General features: G+C 53.4%; 9 protein-coding genes across 9 annotated transcripts; 7 read left to right on the top strand and 2 right to left on the bottom strand.

Moving 5' to 3' along the window:
- Nucleotides 1–1,218: 1,218 nt before the first annotated feature.
- PFLUO_LOCUS7049 (uncharacterized protein) lies at nt 1,219–2,739 on the bottom strand (the record flags this gene model as incomplete). Its single annotated transcript, XM_073784649.1, has 1 exon — nt 1,219–2,739. One exon carries the CDS (start codon nt 2,737–2,739, stop codon nt 1,219–1,221), a length of 1,521 nt encoding a protein of 506 aa, XP_073641084.1.
- Nucleotides 2,740–3,407: 668 nt separating this feature from the next.
- Nucleotides 3,408–5,298, top strand: PFLUO_LOCUS7048 (uncharacterized protein; the record flags this gene model as incomplete). The annotated part of the gene is made up of 7 exons (XM_073784648.1): nt 3,408–3,512; nt 3,568–3,944; nt 3,998–4,126; nt 4,184–4,514; nt 4,665–4,900; nt 4,948–5,047; nt 5,095–5,298. 7 exons carry the CDS (start codon nt 3,408–3,410, stop codon nt 5,296–5,298), a joined length of 1,482 nt encoding a protein of 493 aa, XP_073641083.1.
- Nucleotides 5,299–7,082: 1,784 nt separating this feature from the next.
- PFLUO_LOCUS7047 (uncharacterized protein) lies at nt 7,083–8,243 on the top strand (the record flags this gene model as incomplete). Its single annotated transcript, XM_073784647.1, has 2 exons — nt 7,083–7,400; nt 7,464–8,243. The coding sequence occupies 2 exons, from the start codon at nt 7,083–7,085 to the stop codon at nt 8,241–8,243; spliced, it is 1,098 nt and encodes a 365-aa protein (XP_073641082.1).
- A 522-nt stretch (nt 8,244–8,765) lies between these two features.
- Nucleotides 8,766–11,801, top strand: PFLUO_LOCUS7046 (low-affinity phosphate transporter; the record flags this gene model as incomplete). The annotated part of the gene is made up of 3 exons (XM_073784646.1): nt 8,766–8,806; nt 8,896–9,192; nt 9,281–11,801. 3 exons carry the CDS (start codon nt 8,766–8,768, stop codon nt 11,799–11,801), a joined length of 2,859 nt encoding a protein of 952 aa, XP_073641081.1.
- A 728-nt stretch (nt 11,802–12,529) lies between these two features.
- Nucleotides 12,530–13,313, bottom strand: PFLUO_LOCUS7045 (uncharacterized protein; the record flags this gene model as incomplete). The annotated part of the gene is made up of 2 exons (XM_073784645.1): nt 12,530–12,536; nt 12,643–13,313. 2 exons carry the CDS (start codon nt 13,311–13,313, stop codon nt 12,530–12,532), a joined length of 678 nt encoding a protein of 225 aa, XP_073641080.1.
- A 674-nt stretch (nt 13,314–13,987) lies between these two features.
- Nucleotides 13,988–14,455, top strand: PFLUO_LOCUS7044 (uncharacterized protein; the record flags this gene model as incomplete). Its single annotated transcript, XM_073784644.1, has 1 exon — nt 13,988–14,455. The coding sequence occupies one exon, from the start codon at nt 13,988–13,990 to the stop codon at nt 14,453–14,455; it is 468 nt and encodes a 155-aa protein (XP_073641079.1).
- Nucleotides 14,456–14,868: 413 nt separating this feature from the next.
- PFLUO_LOCUS7043 (uncharacterized protein) lies at nt 14,869–15,510 on the top strand (the record flags this gene model as incomplete). The annotated part of the gene is made up of 1 exon (XM_073784642.1): nt 14,869–15,510. The coding sequence occupies one exon, from the start codon at nt 14,869–14,871 to the stop codon at nt 15,508–15,510; it is 642 nt and encodes a 213-aa protein (XP_073641078.1).
- Nucleotides 15,511–16,200: 690 nt separating this feature from the next.
- PFLUO_LOCUS7042 (ribosomal protein S8A) lies at nt 16,201–16,877 on the top strand (the record flags this gene model as incomplete). Its single annotated transcript, XM_073784641.1, has 2 exons — nt 16,201–16,274; nt 16,349–16,877. 2 exons carry the CDS (start codon nt 16,201–16,203, stop codon nt 16,875–16,877), a joined length of 603 nt encoding a protein of 200 aa, XP_073641077.1.
- Nucleotides 16,878–17,261: 384 nt separating this feature from the next.
- Nucleotides 17,262–18,299, top strand: PFLUO_LOCUS7041 (uncharacterized protein; the record flags this gene model as incomplete). Its single annotated transcript, XM_073784640.1, has 1 exon — nt 17,262–18,299. One exon carries the CDS (start codon nt 17,262–17,264, stop codon nt 18,297–18,299), a length of 1,038 nt encoding a protein of 345 aa, XP_073641076.1.
- Between the last annotated feature and the right edge of the window lie 68 nt (nt 18,300–18,367).

Below are 18,367 nucleotides of genomic sequence, written 5' to 3'. Positions count from 1 at the left end.
CCGTGGTTTCTTCGAAATCAATATGTTCTCAACAACTCAATGGCAATACCTCGGCACCTAGGCCAAAAAAATCCCATTCTGCGAGCTCTCGATGCTGCAAAGCCTCACCTTGAGTCAGAAGATCGCGACAAGGACCCCCTCAAGCTCGAGCCTACAGAAAAACGTCATTGCTTCATTTTCTACGCATTAGCTCTGGATAGCTTAACCCCGAACCCAAATTGGGTGGAATTCGATTTGTGGTATGACTTTGGTTTTGCGTTATGCACCGATGAACATCACGAAAGGACCCTGGGGGGTCTCTATAGCAGACTTATCTGTGGTGGAAAGTTCTTCAGCGACTACGATAAAAGTCTCGGGATCGTTTCTAGTAGAGCCTACAGCTCACCTACCTGCTCCTTTGATGAGTTTTGGCGGGCATGGCGAGATGGAAGCATGGCACATATATTCGACAAGTACCACATTGGTGATAATTCAGACGGGGACACCGGATCTTGGTTGAAGCAGAGCACCGGACTTCCTCATTTGAGAGATTTTATATCCTTTCCAGTGGAAAAACATGGACTACGTCCTTCAGTTTGGCGACTTAAACACTTTCTAGCCTTGGACGGCAATACACCGTTAAGAGAATTTCCCAAAATTGAGGAAGCTGCTCAGGAGTATGGTTTCACGCGGCAACTAGATCCAAGGACAATGATAAGTTTGCGCCAATTCTACAGAGAGTTGCTTAAGGCGGGCGATCCCCTTGAGGTCCACAGGGCAAAGGAGCGCGGAAACTTGCTGAATCATGCAGAGAGCTTATTGAAGCTTACCGACGACAGAGTGCGAGATGTATTACAAAGATTGGATTCCACAAGGTTGATGACCAACGGAGGGGGGGGGGGGGGGGGGGGGGGGGGCTATAATTAGCATTGTTTGAACACCCATTATTTCTACTGTTCGATAGTAACACGCTTTTCGACTTTTGTTTAACGATTAAATGAAACCACTCACTATTTTCTGGGCAATCGGACTTCCAAACAACTTGAAAGCAGATTTCACCTCTGATTGTGCAAGCCTAATACGGAAGCCATTATGGTGGCTGTTATTTACAAGGGAACATCCAACAGGTCGCCATGATGTAGCATCCGCAATTGCTCAGAATATGCAAATCAAACTAAATGTGAAATATACAATGCTTCTTTTTGCTTTTATCTAGATAATCTATCTTGTACATCAAATCTATTCTAATGTGAGAGGCTCATTGGAGAATGGAATCAGGCGAGGCGTCAGATCCGGTGATTCCTCAAAGGTTTTGTCGAATGGCCACATGGGGCGAGAAATGCGCTCATGATTAAGGCGAGGAAGATCCTGGTCCACACCACCGGGCGTCAGAGCCAGCATCCAATCAGTCGCCATATTGAACAGCTCCGGCTCCAAATACCCAATCTTGACCATCACAATATCGGCCGATCGAGGTTTCAGATCGAGCTCGGTGAAATCCTTCTCGAGGTGGTAAGGCTTGCGAAGTCTGGTGACAATGACATACACGCTGCCGACCTGAAGCACCGCTTCAACGACAGCATGTCGGTCTCCATGTTTGATCGCATGAACACGTCCTGTCATGCTGATTGGGCCTTCGTGGAGGTTGTCCACCTGTGCACCAGCAGTGACGGTGACGGTGGCCCCTATGCCTGCCTTGAGGATTTCCTCGATAGCTTGCGGTCCCGGAATGCTGGCGTAAATTACTTTGGGGCCCGATGACTGCTGAAATTCGGGCCGCTCAAGCAGTCTCGCAAGGCTCCAGGTAACATCGCCCGCACCGCCGGCTGTAGGGTTGTCGCCAGAGTCCGAGATGAAGTAAGGCCGGGCGGTCGAGTTCAGAGCAGTGTCAAGACACTGCGTGAGAGATCCAGTCGGTGCAACGAATTCGAATCTCGCACGGCTATCCCAGAAGAAGTCTGCAAGTTTTCGAGCACCCGCATTGATCGCATCGGTGTCCCATCCCGTCACCATCACGACCGCATGGTTGCGAGGCTCGTCGGCCCAGGCATACCCCACCCAGATCGCAGCATCCAGGACACCGGGCATCGATTCAACTTCGGGGACAAGGCCGTAGAGTCCCTTGGCGGGCTCTAGCCGCGTGGATGTTTGTTCTCCGGGAAGTAGAATAGGTATCGGAACCCATGCCTTCAATGGACGGGCTGGTGATGAGCCCCCCGCAGTCAGCAAATCGACTAGGTTTTGACAGGCTCGCTCTTTAGTGTCCATCGCATCTTCATGGGGTGCCATGCGGTAGCAGGTGATGAGGTCTGTTTGGTGTGCCAGCTCCCGTGAGACATTTCCATGAAGATCCATTGACGCCGACACAATGACCTGCTGGCCGATGACTCGTCTTACTCGACGGAGAAGTTCAGCCTCAGCATCGTCTAGGCCTTCCACGCACATCGCTCCATGGATATCGAACCAAAGCCCCTGTATGGCGGTGGAGTTGCATATCTCTGTCAGCCGCGTGATGATTTCCGCAGCAAGCGATTCGAATGCATCTCGAGTGACAATGCCTCCGGGAAGGGCATGCCCGATGAGTGCGCCACGCCAGTCGGCCGCCTCGCCAAGGGGTGTGCCAGGGTGGATGAAGCTATACTTGTCGATGACCTCTGTCCCGCGTCGAGGATGGAATGCAGGTGCGAGCGTACGGGCTGGAGAGAACCCCGAGGTCTCGCAGGCAAGTCCCGCAATGGCGATGACTGGACGGCTTGCCATGGTATGCGGTGGCTTCTTTGCGCGGCTTCTGGAATGGAAGAAGCTTGGGGATTCTACACAGTTCTTTAAAAGCGCAACTCGACGCGGATTGGCCCAGGTTGCACCGAGGCTGGCGAAGGCTTTGCCTTGACATGGCCTAGCGCCCCGATAGCTCCATGCAACGTCGGTTCGAGCCGCCGACTAACTACTTTAACCCCGCTTATCTCTCGCCCCGCAACTCATCCGAGAAATTAGCGTCTCGTTTATTGTTATCCGGGTTAATTTTTGCTATCGGAGTTAATTCTGGTTATCCGGGTTATTTCTCCCCGACAACTAAAAAAAAAAAGACCACCTCGTTCTTGAGGCTCAGCCCGAAGACCGTTGCGCAACATGTATAGATGTAGGCTGCGTTAGGGCTTAGTGTCAAGAGCGGGGAGGGCCTTGCTAATTGAGAAAGCAATCCCCAACTTCTAGCATATTTGACTAGGGATAGGTCAGGTGCCGCCCTTTCCCCAGGACGCAACCTTGCCGATCGGCCGACCCACGATGGAACGCTCCTATCGGCAGATTGCATCCCTCCTATTACCCAAGAGCAACTTGGTGGAGCCCTAAAGCCGGTCTCCACGTGTATATATAGGCGGGTTGGATGCGGGCGAGACTTGGTCAAGTTTGACAGAACTGCATTCACCATGTTGAAGAGGTCTGCAACGGGAACATGGCTGCCCGCATGGGTGCCCGAGTCTACTTTGACCCTCTCATTCCTGTTGCTCATTTGCTCGATCGTTCAATCTGCGGTAGGCACAAAGACCCGCCACTTTCCTTCATGCTGTGACCGCTAACACTGACCAGACGGGTGGTTATGACGGATCTATGCTGAACGGGCTCAATATCCTAGCATCCTATACCGACTATTTCAATTTGAATCCTGTGACGACTGGTCTCAATACAGCATCGGTGAACATCGGTGGAGCTATCGGTCCCTTGGTTGCTGGAGTGATCACAGACAAATTGGGTCGGCGCCCAGCAATCTTCTGGGGATCAGTGTGGACGATTGTTGGAATTATTCTTCAAACCGCTGCACAGGACATTGCAATGTTTGTTGTGGCCCGAATCATCCTTGGATTTGGAAGCGCAATCACCGGTGTGGCTGGAGGGATTTACCTCTCCGAAGTATTCTCGAGCCGGTGGCGTGCATGGGGGGTCGGACTATTGAATGACTTCTACTAGTAAGCCTCTGTCATTCTCTATCGGAAGTCACGAAAACTAAAGCACAGCGCAGTGTTGGGGCGCTTCTTGCGGCCGGTATCACTCTCGGCACAGGGCAATGGCAATCGACATGGGCTTGGCGAGCACCTTCCCTTTTCCAAGCGGTTTTCTCCTTGCTTTGCATATTGACTTTGCCTTTCATGTCAGTTCCGCTTCTTCCTTCATTTTCGTCCTGGTCAGTCTACTAATAAATCCACAGTCCCGAATCTCCTCGGTGGCTTGTTCACCAGGGCCTATATGAGGAAGCCAGATTGTCAGTTGCGCAATCCAATGCCAATGGAGATGTCTCCGACCCTATCGTTCTCGCGATCTTCAAGGAAATCGTGGATACATTAAAATGGGAAAAGGAGGAGGGGCATACTATGAACCCTATGGAAATTTTCAAAACTCCCTCGGCGAGAAAGCGCCTTCTCATCGGCATGTCGCCCGGGCCATTCTCCTGTATTGCGGGCAACATCATCGCATCGTATTACTTTGGCGCGGAGCTTGATACGGCCGGCATCACCAACCGAAACGATCAGCTCAAGGCAGTAAGTTCTCCCCTGACACCCACCAAATTCCAGAATGTGACTAAAATGCAACAGAACGTTGTTTTAGATGCTTGGTGCCTCGTATGCTGCCTTGTTGGAACGCACCTCATAGCTAAATGGGGAAGGAAACCAACTGCAATGCTCTCTCAGGCCCTTCTCAGCATCTGTCTATTCCTCATTGGTGGATTGTCCAAGATGTATGCTTCGAACCCAAGCGGGGCCTCCAACTCACTCGTTTACGGAAATGTTGCGGTCATGTTCCTGTTTCAAGGATTTTATTCAATCGCGTGGACGCCGCTTCTTTACCTTTACCCGCCTGAGATTATGAACTACTCCATTCGTGCCAATGGAGTCGCATTTTCATCATTCGTGTTGAACGCTTTTGCGTATGTGTGCTGTCCATCTGCGTCATGATTCGCGCTAACATCAATAGACTCGTCTTTACCTTTATCATGCCAATTGCTATCAACAACATTGGATGGAAGATATACGTGATCAACGCGTCGTGGGATGTTGTCATCCTGGGTCTCATCGTAAGGCTTGCTTTATGTGATATCACTTCCAATGCTGACCCTTTTAGGCATATTACTGGGTGGAAACCAAGGGGAAAACCCTCGAGGAGATTGATGCGTTGTTTGAAGGCGAGAAGCATTCTTCTGTGCCAGATATTGAGAGAATCCGGAATGGTGACAAACAGATCGATACCACGATTATCGAGGAGCAGCTGATCGCTGAGCTGGACCCGACGAGAGCCAAGGTTTCGGGCAGTGAGATCGTTGCCTGAAACTTTTCGTCCTAGGGATGTTCTTATCTGTGCTATAAGCACATACACGACGAAGCTATCCAGCTCGGCGCTATATCCAGACATATTAGAAATGAGGCTATTAAGTTTTGTCCCTTCTGGCATTCAATGGTGGACCAGTAGAAAGAAAAGAGAATGCCTCCGAAGCAACAACTTGAATGATCCACTGAACCAATGAATAGCAACGATAGATAAGTCTTTACACAGGCGAGCCTCGGGTCAATTGGGACATGAGCCCATCCCAGAAAATTGAGCCTCTACGGGGCTGTGGCTCCACTCGCTACCACCTTGCCTTGCGCTAGGAAACAAAACCCTCGGAACACCTGCCCGCATCTGTCAGTGCTTATCGTCCCCGCGTATTGTCCTTTTTCCTGCCCGCCGTTGGATTTTTTTTTTTTTTTTTTTGGCTTTATCCCACGCCCAAATCCCGACCACGGCTTTTCGTTAGGTCTCCTCTGAAGCCCATGGATCAATCCACCTTTCAAGAGAGCCCTCTCCTGGAGATTGCCTGCTTTAACCAGGAGTCGGCAATTATTGCTGCGAATGGAGGGGCCGATCGAATTGAGTAAGTCTCTACATTTTTGCCGGGACAATTGTAAATAGCCGCACGGTTATTATTAAGCACAGAGCTTGTCAAAAGTTTTGTGCGAGCATTCGATCCATTGAAGAATACTTTACGAAATGCTTTTACTAACTTGCTTCCAGGCTATGCAAGGATTATGGAGCTGGAGGTCTCTCACCAGATGCCGCAACACTGACGGCGCTGAAATCTCAACTTTCAATTCCTATCTACGTGATGATTCGACCGCATGCAAACAGCTTCTGTTATGACAGCGAGTCCTTTGAAGCAATGAAAGCCACTCTAAGCCTTCTGAAAAACCTCGGGGCTGATGGATTTGTGTTTGGCATTCTCGACCCTGTGGTGCAGGGCGAACCCCACGATTCATATTCAGGTATTGATCTTGCGAGAAACAAGGAACTGGTTCGGCTTGCAGACGGCAGGCCATGTACTTTCCACCGTGCCTTCGACTGTATTCCGGAAGTCCAATGGGATGCGGCACTTGCCGATATAGTGGAATGCGGCTTTTCCTCGATCCTTACCAATGGAGGTCCATCGGGCGACAGGGCAATCGACTGTGCCGAAAAACTAGCCGATCTCACTCGTCGGCTGGACTCTATGAGATCTCGTGTTCCCGAAACAAGTGAACTTCCTCGTATCATCGTCGGCGGCGGGGTAAGATCTAACAATGTCGGGCTATTATGGGAAAAGTCGCATGCAGGGGTATTCCACTCGAGCGCACTTGTTTCCTCGAGTGAAATGGTTGCAAAGGACGAAGTGGAGAAGCTCAAAGATACGCTGAGAAATGTTGGCCGTATAAATTAATGGTGTGGCATAGAATAAAAGAGTGAACATGTATATCCCTCAAATTAGGGTGGTGCGCGTTCCTCAACGTGGACCACTGATTGTTACATCATTTCAATTAAAAGTGTACTTTGGTCCTCTAATGAAAGCCATAGCGAGGTGAAGAAGACGAAGGAATGCACATTAAGTACAGAATATATGTAGAAGGACCCAATGGTACGGAGAATCCGAATATTCGCACAGAACGCGACGCTCCGCTTGTTCGGTCCATGACCTCACAGCGAAAGGCTTGATTGGCACTGCTGACTCAGCCCGAAAATCGCAGGGTCTCCGCCGCAACAACTTGATTTCCACGACCAGCAAGCAAAGCACATCAGCGTCTCAGGGGTTCTGTTTACACACAATGCCACCCCGGTTCAATCTCTGCACAGCTCAAAAGGTGATCTCCGCCTTTCGCCAACCGCCCCTCGCCTCTCCGCGGAAACTCGCCATCCACCCCCGATTCCGTGCCGCACAGTCGACGACCCCCCTACAGAAGCGATGGAACTCGTCGAGGAATGACGCGGAGGATCTGCCAGAAAGACCAAAGGGTCCCTCGGAAGACCCGCTGCCGGATGTTAGCGAGGAGGCAGCGGAGATAGATCGGATCATGAACAAGGAGAAGCGGTGTGATGGGCAGCCGGCGAGTCCGGAGTTGGAGCAGGGCACGCCTGTTTCTGAGGTGAGCAGATTTCTGGTCGCATTTCCACAGGTATACATATGCTAATAGCGCTGTTTTGAACAGATCCTCTCCCGCGACAAGGAGGCCATGAAGCACATGCCCAAGGTGATGCAGGACCAGGTTAAGAAGAACGGCGGCTCGCGCTCATTCTCGACCTCAGCGCGCAGCCGGTTGCCGGATGTTCAGGAGACCAACGCCGCTAGGGAGGACCCGTCCATTGCCATGGTGGCCAGCATGATTGGGCAGGCCACCGAGCAGGCCCCGGGGCTGGAAGCCGAGAGGCACTCGGGCCTCAAGTTCGATTACCCCGTGTCCCCAGCCAATACCAAGACGCTCAATTTTCGGAAGCGTTACGATACCCTGCAGGAGCAGTTCACCAAGATGATTATGGAGGACGGCAAGCTGAGTCGCGCGCAGAAGGTCATGGCCTCCATTTTGGACCAGCTCCGCACCTCACCCGCTCCCCAGGTGAATGCTCGCCGGCGTCTACTCGGCGCACCGCCCGCTCCCCAGCTGCCCCTCGACCCTGTGCTCTATTTGACCTTGATTGTCGACTCGGTGGCCCCTCTCTTCCGTATTCGACAGCAGAAGGGTCTTACCGGCGGTGGTACCGCTGTGCAAATCCCTCACCCGCTGACGCTGCGCCAGCGCCGCCGGTCGGCTATCAAATGGATCATTGATGCCTCTGACAAGCGCCGGGACACTCATGTGGCTCAGCGGATTGCTAATGAGCTATTGGCTGTCGCTGAGGGCCGCAGTGGTGTCTGGGAGCGTCGGGACCAGCAGCATAAGCTGGGTATTGCCGGTCGGGCGAATCTGGGACTTGCTCCCCGTCGGCGGTGATTTTCTTGGGGGTTTCATTCTGTTTGGGTTCGGTTAGGGTCTTTGTTGTGAGCCCTTGTTGCATCTGTATATCTATTTCTCTAGCCTGACAATGGAGAAGAATTCTTTTTTCACAGTTGTATACTCGTAAACTCATAACCCACTGTATACCACTACTATTCCTCTCTCTAGTTAATTACAGCGCCATGTCTTACTTATTCTAGATCGAACTATCCCGAACGTGGGAGTCCCCCTGCTTAGATTTGCGTATCCCGTGATAGGTGCATTAGCTAAGCCCACCAGTTCTGATCGCGTAACGGGCTCCTGAGCATCATCGAGTGACCAAAGTCACGGAGCATATCATCCTGTGCCTACCAGACCACACCGAGCTGTGCCCTTTGCGCCTGTCAGTCCAGCCTGACCATCAGTGCAACCCGCGCATGGGGGCCAGCTGACCTGTTCTTTTCCTCTAGTCGCATTCCATCCTATCCGCACATCCCACCCTCTCACTTCAATCGAAGATCGTTCCCTACCACTCCTTGGATGACCGTGGCCGACCTCTTCCCGGCCTTTCTTCCACGACGGTGGCTGCTCCCACCCCAGCTCGTGATTCCATCGAACTCGCCGATTTCAACCCACCTCCCCAAGAATCTGCCCGCACCAGATCAGCTAGCCGTGCTGCGTGGCCCTTTGAGCCCGCTGCCAGCTCACAGTCACTAGCAAGGCTTGGTTCAGGGCTAGACACCGAGTGGGAGAAGAGCGACTCCCCGCCAGAACAGCGCCACCGGCAGGGTTCCCGCTTCACACGACTCTGGTTCTGGACAGAGGCCCTTCGACGTCGCGCTCAGAACCGCATTGTTGGACAAGAACAAGAAGCTACCGCCGAGATGAAGTTCTCTCACAGCATTCAGTTCAATGCGGTGCCGGATTGGAGTTCCAATTACATTGCGTATAGCAATCTCAAGAAGTTGTAAGTATTTTCTTCTCTTGTGCGGACATGTCACATTGCACAGTGCTAGCCGAACAAACATGTGCTGACGGTAGAACTTGCCCTGTAGGATCTACACACTTGAGAAGCAGGTCAACCGAGCGGATGGCGCTGCTGATGTTGAGTCCTCTCCGCTGCTAGGTTCGGTGAGCAACCCGGATGCCATCTTCAAACGGGCGCTCGATGGAGAAATGGATAAGATCTGTACCTTCTATCAGCAGAAGCAGGCAGAGATATTTGAGACTACAGATCAGTTGATGCGGGAAGCCGCTATCTACCTGTCAGAAACTGATGGGGTCAACATGGATCCCGTGAGTGAGACCGTCATCAAGGCACGAACGATGAGCTCGAGCTCCCGCCAGGGTACAGGAAGTATCTTCCAGAACTTCGGGTTTGGTCATCACCGGCGGTCTAGCGCAATCAGTGAAGACGATACTGATGAAGAGCACTCGCCGACGTTTACTCCTAGGCAGCGAGCGAGGCAATCGACTGATGGCGAGTCGACCAATCTAGAGGATGGACATGACCTAGCAGATTCCGCTTTCTTTGGCGCAGCCTCCAGCCGTGGCCCACAAGATTTCTCTTCTGGCGACCAAACCCTTTTTGCCTTGTACAACGCTGGTGTTTCCCTTAAAAAGCGCCTCATCGAATGCTACGTTTCCCTCTGCGAACTTCGCTCCTTCATCGAACTCAACAAGACCGGCTTCGCCAAAGCTCTGAAGAAGTACGACAAGACTCTGTACCGCAACCTTCGACGCGAGTACCTTAACTCGGTTGTGTATCCCGCGGCTCCCTTCACTGAAAGCACCATGGCTTCCGTTGACAACACCATCGAGAAGGTCGAGGGCATCTACGCCGACGCCGTCACTAAGGGCAACCGTGGGCTGGCCAGTCGCGAGCTGCGTCTGCACCTGCGTGAGCATGTCGTATGGGAGCGCAACACGGTCTGGCGCGAGATGATCGAGATCGAGCGTCGCGCCCAGGCTGCCAACGTGGGTATCCGTCGTACTCTGCTGGGTGGCGATGAGGACCCGGCTACCGCGCGCCGCCAAGGAGACAAGCAGGAGATTCGCACCATGCAGGTTGCGACTCCTCTCGGGCGCTTCCATTTCCCGCTTTGGCTTTGCGGCCTGAGCTTCGGTACTCTGATCTTCACAGTTGCTGTGTTCGGCGCCTTGCTGGCGGTCCCAGTGATGGACACCCCCGAACAGCAGAACTGCCTGGCCATGCTCGTTCTCGTCAGTATGCTCTGGGCCACCGAGGCCATTCCTCTCTTCGTGACGTCTCTCTTGATCCCATTCCTGACCGTGATCCTGGGTATCGTCCGATCGGACGACAAGCCGCACAAGCGGCTGGGCCCCCATGAGGCTGTGGGCATGGTGTTTTCGGCCATGTGGACTCCGGTGATTATGCTCCTGCTTGGTGGGTTCACTATTGCGGCTGCACTGTCGAAGTATGACATCGCGCGTCGCATGGCCATGTTCGTCCTGAGCAAGGCCGGATCCAAGCCACACGTCGTCCTTCTTACCAACATGTTTGTGAGCATGTTCCTGAGCATGTGGATCAGCAACGTCGCGTCCCCTGTGCTGTGCTACTCGATCATCCAGCCTCTCCTGCGCAACATGCCCCCCGAGTCGAACTTTGCCAAATCGCTCGTGTTGGGAATTGCGCTCGCTGCCAATGTCGGTGGCGCTGCTTCTCCGATCGCCTCGCCACAGAATATCATCGCGCTGCAGAACATGTACCCAAGCATCAGCTGGGGCACCTGGTTCTTCATCTCTCTGCCCGTCTGCATCATCTCGATCCTGCTCATCTGGGGCCTGCTGTTGGCGACCTTCCACCCTGGCCGCAACGCTACCATCATTCCCATTCGACCCGTCAAGGATCGTTTCACCGGCGTTCAGTATTTCGTTAGCGCGGTGACCCTGGTCACGATCGCCCTCTGGTGCGCCAGCCACCAACTTGAGCATGTCTTCGGGGACATGGGCGTCATCGCGATCATTCCCATGATCTTGTTCTTCGGCACTGGCATTCTCAACAAGGAAGACTTTAACAACTTCCTGTGGACCATCATCATCCTCGCCGCCGGCGGACTCTGCCTGGGCAAGGCCGTCACCTCGTCCGGGTTGCTGCACACTATTGCCTCGGCCATCATCGTGCGCGTCGAACATCTCAGCCTGTACAGCGTGCTGCTCGTCTTCTCAGCCCTGATCCTAGTCATAGCCACCTTCATCTCGCACACCGTCGCCGCACTGATTATCCTGCCGCTCGTTCGCCAGGTCGGCGTCAGCATGGAAGATCCCCACCCGAACCTGCTCGTCATGGCCAGTGCCTTGATGTGCTCCGTGGCGATGGCCCTGCCCACAAGCGGCTTCCCTAATATGAGTGAGCTCCTTTTCCTCCATTTCTTTCTGTCATTTGTCCCCGTTAACCCAGTTGTTATAGCCGCTATCATGACCGAGGTCCCTCAGACGGGCCAGCGATACCTCCAAGTCCGCCACTTCCTCACTCGGGGCATTCCATCGAGTCTGATGTCCTTTGTGGTGATTGTCACCATTGGCTATGGGCTGATGTATGTGGCCGGGCTGTAATTCGTGCTTGTTTTCGGGGAGATTTTCTTCCCGGGCGACATATCATTTTCTTTGCAAGAAGGAATTTCTTTTTTTTTTCCATCTTTTCATGAGCTGCACGACTTTGTTCTTTGTTAATACTGCCTGCTGCTTCCTTTTCTGCATAGCTTGTTTGTTCGTTGTACAAAGATCACCATAGATGGATCTGGCTGGAAGGCACTTTGTTTCCCTCTGTTCTGTATCATCTAGCACACATACCACCATACATGCCTGATCTTGGCGTGTTCTACTACTTTAGTCCTTGTCAATGTAGATGTAGTAAAAGGATAGGATACTCTGGTTGTTCCAGATGGGTTTCCAATCCGCCTGACAAACAACCAATGTCGACTTTTACTCTTCAAGTATGTACTACGTCTACGTAAGACTTGGGTATCCAAAGAAGACAGGTAGTTACCAATTCCAAGCATTAATTCATTCACCGGATTGACACATAATCCATCCGGTGTGCAAAACTGCACTGTACTATACAAACCAAAAGGTCTTGGATGTCGAGTCAGATCTAAGAAATAAACAAACATCAAAACAGAGCAAAGAAAACCTCAAGCCATGCCTCATGCACCGCTTAGACACCGCTTAGACATAAATATAACCATAACCATAACTAACTAGTCGTCAACCCAACAGGTGGTCGTCGAGAGGACGTTATCATGAAAAAGGCTAGATCTTTAGCCTCTGCAGCAGAGGATCGATCAGTTACTATACGTCAAGTCAGTGAGGTTCCAGTAAGCGGAGATTAAAAATGGTAACAGGGTATTGTCTGATATATGGATTGGAAGGGAAGGAAGGAAAGGGAAATACTGACAGCAAACCCAGCGTTAGATCACCATGGATCTTAGCCTTCAACTGAATCTCAATATCCAAGTTCAGATCCAATCGGAGACGCAATTGCTCATCGCGCCCACCATCGTCCTCTCCCTTGGCTTCGTTTTGGGCACCACCTAGGATGCCACCAACGGCCTTGCCCGCGCTGTCAGTCGCCCCATTCACGGCATTACCAGCTGTGTTTTGCACCATTTGACCGGCCTGATCCGCGCCGCCGAGGCCGCCGAGCGGACCGCCGTCGGATTGGCCCTGGCCCTGCTGCTGCTGGGCCTGGCGCGTGCGGCGCGTGCGCTGGCGTTGTTGCTGCGGCTGGGAGTCGTCCATGTCGCTGCGTTTGACGGATTCCACGTCTGATTCTTGGGGACGGGGACGGCGACGGCGACGACGTTCTTTTTGGGGTTGAGGCTCAGGCTCAGGCTCAGGTTCCGGTTCAGCTTGTTCCTCCTGAGCGCCGTTTTCTTGCCCTTCTTGCTCCGCGTCTGGCTCTTGCTGGGCAGGCTCGTCGTTTTCTTTGTTCTCGGCGTCAGACCCGGTTTCTTCTTCCTGCTTCTCCGACGGCGGCGGGGTCTGCTCTTGCTTGGCGGGAGTATTCTTCTTGCCCAACTTGGGAGGCTTCGGCTTGTTGGGTGTGGTAGTCTGGGAATCGGCCATAGTGGAAAGAGAAAAAGAGGAAAAGAACTAACAAAGGTACGGAGAGGGGAGGGGATAATAATATGAGCGAGCGGAGAAGGTACCTTGGGTTAAGAAGCGTTATTAAGGGGCGATGATGTATGCGTGTTTCACCGTTTATATCGTCAGTGCCGTTGCGAAAACCGGGCATCTGGATTCGCCTCCGACGTCAGGGCACATTGTGGCTCACCATTCGGTCCATGGATGGTCGGTACCTGGACCTCTCCGGAGATGAAGGGATATGACGTTTGGCGGGGTTTCACGAATAAGCCTAACCGGGCCACCGTTGGATCGGCAAACAAGCGTAGCTACTGGCGGATCCCCGTCAGACTCCAATCAGTGTCCCGCCCCGCCGACGCTACTGCGATGAAATAGATTAACTCGACGTAGTGCAATGACGCCACTCGGAAAATTCTTGCAAGGACGGACAGTGTCTCCTGGATCCCAGCCACAGGTCCCGCCAAAGGCACCCACGGTTCGAGTCGGTCCACTTCTCGCCCGGTAAACTTGTTTGCTCTCGGCCGCCACTGCGTCACTTTTCCAGGAGTACTTTTGCCCCATCTTTTTTTCAGCCTTCTAGATATAGTATTACTATTCCTGTCCGCCGGTAGTGGTAGTCCCCATCCAACCTCCTACCTCTTCCATCAACCGCACTCATGGCCACCGCCGAAAAGACCCAAGACAAGCAGAAGCAATTCCAGGTGCCGGACGACGCAGACTACTCGTCCGGTGAGGAAGACTACGATAGTGCTGACGACTACGACGAGGAAGAAGAAGCGCCGCAGAAGAACAACAACCAACGGCGGCGCCGGCCATTGCAAAAGGCCAAGAACGAGGAAGTCTACTCCGATGAAGATGACTATGCTTCGGACGAATACGACGACGATGATGATTACTCCGATGACGGGGACGATGTGGTCCAGGGCAAGTCCATGCAGCCCTACATGCAGCAGCGCGGGATGCAGATGGGCCAGATCTCCGGCGGGATGAATGAGGCGCCGCAGAAGGAGGAGAAGAGTATGCTCGATGAGGAGGGCATGAAGTTGAGGCTGGAGCTGAATCTTGAGATTGAGATCGAGCTGAAGGCTCGCATTCACGGCGATTTGACCATTGCACTCATGTAAGTTCTCTTTTTTTGTTTTTCCCTTGCCACCCGTCCCTTCACTGTGAATGCCATGCTCAGACAAGATTAGGAGTTGATTCTTTGATCCTGTGTTAGGGCTTGATTTATTTATTTATCTTTGGTTGTTTTCTTTCGCTCTTATCCCTTTCATGTCGTCACGATTTGTCGCCTGATAGAGTCTTTTTTCATAATGTCATGCGGTTGCACTCGAGTCCTGTACTACTATCGTCTATCCATTGAGCAATCACACATGGCGGTGATCAGGCCCCATCGGAGCCGAGGCTCGGCCGGAACTGGACTTCGCTTTTTTTTCGTAAGCGCAACACCTACCGTAGGTCCCTTTCTCCTGTAAACACAACCGTGAATGGACCCTCGACGACCATACAATCCATATTATAGTATATACCGCCCACCATGGCCAACAACATCATCAAGCACATGAACGCCGACCACGCGGACTCGCTCTCCCTCTTCCTACAAGCCTACAATGGCGTGTCCGCCCGGGCATCACACCCGGCCATCCTGGAGAACCTCACCGCCTCAAACATGATCATCCGCGCCCACGGCACCCGCTACGTCGTCCCCCTGGAGCCCCCGATGAAAGACCTGTCCGAGTCGCGCGCCCGCATGGTCGCCCTGCACAAGGAGAGCCTACGGCGCCTGGGCCGCAGCGATGTCACCCTAACCGAATACCGGGGTCCGCGCGGCGCGCATGCCGTCATCTTCTTCTTGTGCTTCTTCTTCGTCGCCAGCTGCTACTCGCGCGACAATCTCCTCCCCGGCGCCTGGGCCTACGAGTACCTGGGCTACAAGTACGTGCCGGACCTGGCGCACTTCACCTATAACGTCCAGCCCTATCTGTTTCCGGGTGTCGTGGGTATTCACATCCTCGAGACGGCGTTGTTGGCCTGGTTCCGGCTGCGACCGCTGGGGGTTCCGGTCTTGTCGGGAACGTGGTGTAAGTGGGTGGCGTCGTGCTTAGTGGAGGGGTTCGGGTCGTGGTCACGGATCAATCAGATCGTCAAGGAGGAGCGGGCGAAGAACAAGGCGGAGTGAAGGGTGTCCATAGGTCTATAGGCATAGAGTAGACCACCAGAGATTCCTTTGTCTGAACGCCTGCCTGACTGAAGAATAAACCACCGACACGTGACCATAACACAGATGTATCACATGACCTCACATGACCGTAGTCCGTCGCCTAACCCTATCGGGTCTAGCGTATAGGGCACCGCACACAAGCGAGCAACACACGAAAATCCGACCGAGACTCCACGACCAACCACTTCCCCCATTCGACAACTTACCTTGGTGAAGGGCTGCTGAGCAAGAGGTAAGTTGGTTTTTTCTCATGATATCCTGAACAGCGCCTTCTCTTCTGCTTCGTCGAGTCGCACAATTTCGCTTCGTGGTCCAATTCCTGTTATTCGATCAAACGCACCGTCAAATTCAACACCCAACGCACAACCACGCACCTGGACAAAGAGGAGAAGGACCAAAAGGGGGATCTTCGCACTCGACTGCATCAACAAGGGACAAGAGGATTCTTTTCTTTTTTTTTCCCCTCGTTGTGTGTTTCTCCTGTCGCCATCGCCATCGCCAGGGATTTTTCGCTCGACCCGAAACCCGAAAATTGCTTCACACTCGCTCGAATCAGAAGAGAGAGGACTCTGTTCAGGATTGTCACAACCACCTCGGACTGCTTGCTAATTTTGAATTGTCCCAAAGACCCCTCCATCAACAGCAAACATGGGTATCTCCCGCGACTCTCGCCACAAGCGCTCGGCCACCGGTGCCAAGCGTGCCTACTACCGCAAGAAGAGGTATGCACCTTGTTGATACCCTAGACGAGGGAGAGAGAATATTGTCGGACAGATTTCTGACTTCATTCAAATAGGGCCTTCGAGAAGGGCCGCCAGCCCGCCAACACCCGTATCGGCACCAAGCGCATCCACCTGGTCCGCACCCGTGGCGGCAACCGCAAGTTCCGTGCCCTGCGCCTGGAATCCGGCAACTTCTCGTGGGGATCCGAGGGCGTGTCCCGCAAGACCCGCGTGATCGGTGTCTCGTACCACCCGTCGAACAACGAGCTGGTGCGCACCAACACCCTGACCCGCTCGGCCGTCGTGCAGATCGACGCCGCCCCCTTCCGGCAATGGTACGAGGCCCACTACGGCCAGGGTATCGGCCGCCGGCGCCAGGCCAAGACCGACGCCCCCGAGGAGAAGAAGAGCCAGTCCGTCGCTAAGAAGCAGGCGGCTCGCTTCGCTGCCGTGGGCAAGGTCGAGGGCGCCATCGAGCGCCAGTTTGAGTCTGGTCGTCTGTACGCCGTTGTCGCTTCGCGTCCCGGTCAGTCCGGCCGTGTTGACGGCTACATCCTCGAGGGCGAGGAGCTGGCCTTCTACCAGCGTGCCATCCGGAAGTAAACATAAAAATATCAAAAAATGCTTCTCGGTTGTGGTGTGCGGTTTCTTAGGTGGTGGTTGCACGGGTGGTAAATCGGAGTTTCAAGCTATGTTTGCCAGAAAACTTCTTATGATCTGGGCACGGATGCAATGTCTGTAGAGCTCTGAGCCGTCAATTCCATGGAAATGATTCCTTAAAATGATTCGTGTGTGCGATGTATTCCTCTGATCGTAGTATTGTATATCTTTCATGTACGTTTCAGTTGAGCCTCATTCCCGGTGGTTTAGTACTGGCTTGGTTTGTCAGGCTGCTGTCCATATCAACCCTGGTAGGCATGCAACTCCTCCGCCTGCCCCTCCCACCTCACTACAACCTCACTCTTCCAACAACGCAAGAGAGTCAAGATGATCAAGACCCGCATCTGCATCATCTCAGACACACACACCTGCGCCCCCAATGCACCGCTCAACACCTCCAACCCGTACCGGCAACCACTGCCAAAAGCCGACATCCTGTTACATGCGGGCGATCTGACCAAAGTCGGGTATCACGGCGAGCATGAGCAAATGGTCGCGATGCTCAAGGAAGCAGACGCAGAACTGAAACTTGTCATCGCCGGCAACCACGACATGAGCCTGGATGAAGAGTACTTCACCAGCTACGGGTGGCGACGGCACCAGCGCCCCGAGCCGCTGGGTGGCCAGGAGATTCTACCAGACGAGGACCCAAGATCTACGATTCGAATGAAAAAAGGCGTGCCGCCAAGCGAAGCAGCGCTCAAAGCATACGTCCAGCGCGCCAAGGATCTATACACCAATGCCTCGGCGCAAGCAGCTGGGATCCGCTACCTGGAGGAAGGGACATACACATTCACGCTTTCGAATGGTGCCACCTTCACCGTCTACGCCTCACCATATCAACCCGAATTCTGTCGCTGGGCATTCGCATACGAACGCGAGGAAGACAGATTCAACCCGCCTCTCGTCCCCGGTTCTGCGCAGCAACCAGCAAACCCAGTCCCCAACCATCCCGCCGTCGACATGATGATCACACACGGCCCACCACTGGGTATCCTTGATAAAGTGATCCACGGAGGAAGAGTCGGATGCACACATCTGCTCCGCGCGGCAGAGCGCGCGCGGCCACGACTGCACGTCTTTGGGCATATACATGAAGCGTATGGCGCCGCACGCGGGACGTGGGATGCCGCCGCGAAGAGGGGAGTGAGGCTTGAGGATGTGAAGACCGATCCTGAGGACGTGCTGGAGAGGCGGGGCGCGTTTTGTGATCTGAGTGCTGAGGGGGGAACGCCGCTTAGGTTTGGGGAGGAGACGCTTTTTGTTAACGCGAGCATTAATACTGTGCAGTATAAACCGAGGAATGCGCCTTGGGTGGTCGATTTGAATTTGCCCGTTGGTGCTGAAGGTGGTGGGCAGGGATAGGCAATGCAGCCGGGCATATGTCTCTGCTCACGAGGTTCAAATGCAACAAACTCGCTCCAGTAGGTATA

Source organism: Penicillium psychrofluorescens (genome assembly GCF_964197705.1).
Source record: "Penicillium psychrofluorescens genome assembly, chromosome: 4".
NCBI classification, from domain to species: Eukaryota; Fungi; Ascomycota; class Eurotiomycetes; order Eurotiales; family Aspergillaceae; genus Penicillium; species Penicillium psychrofluorescens.
This window is presented reverse-complemented; position numbering and strand designations above follow the sequence as displayed.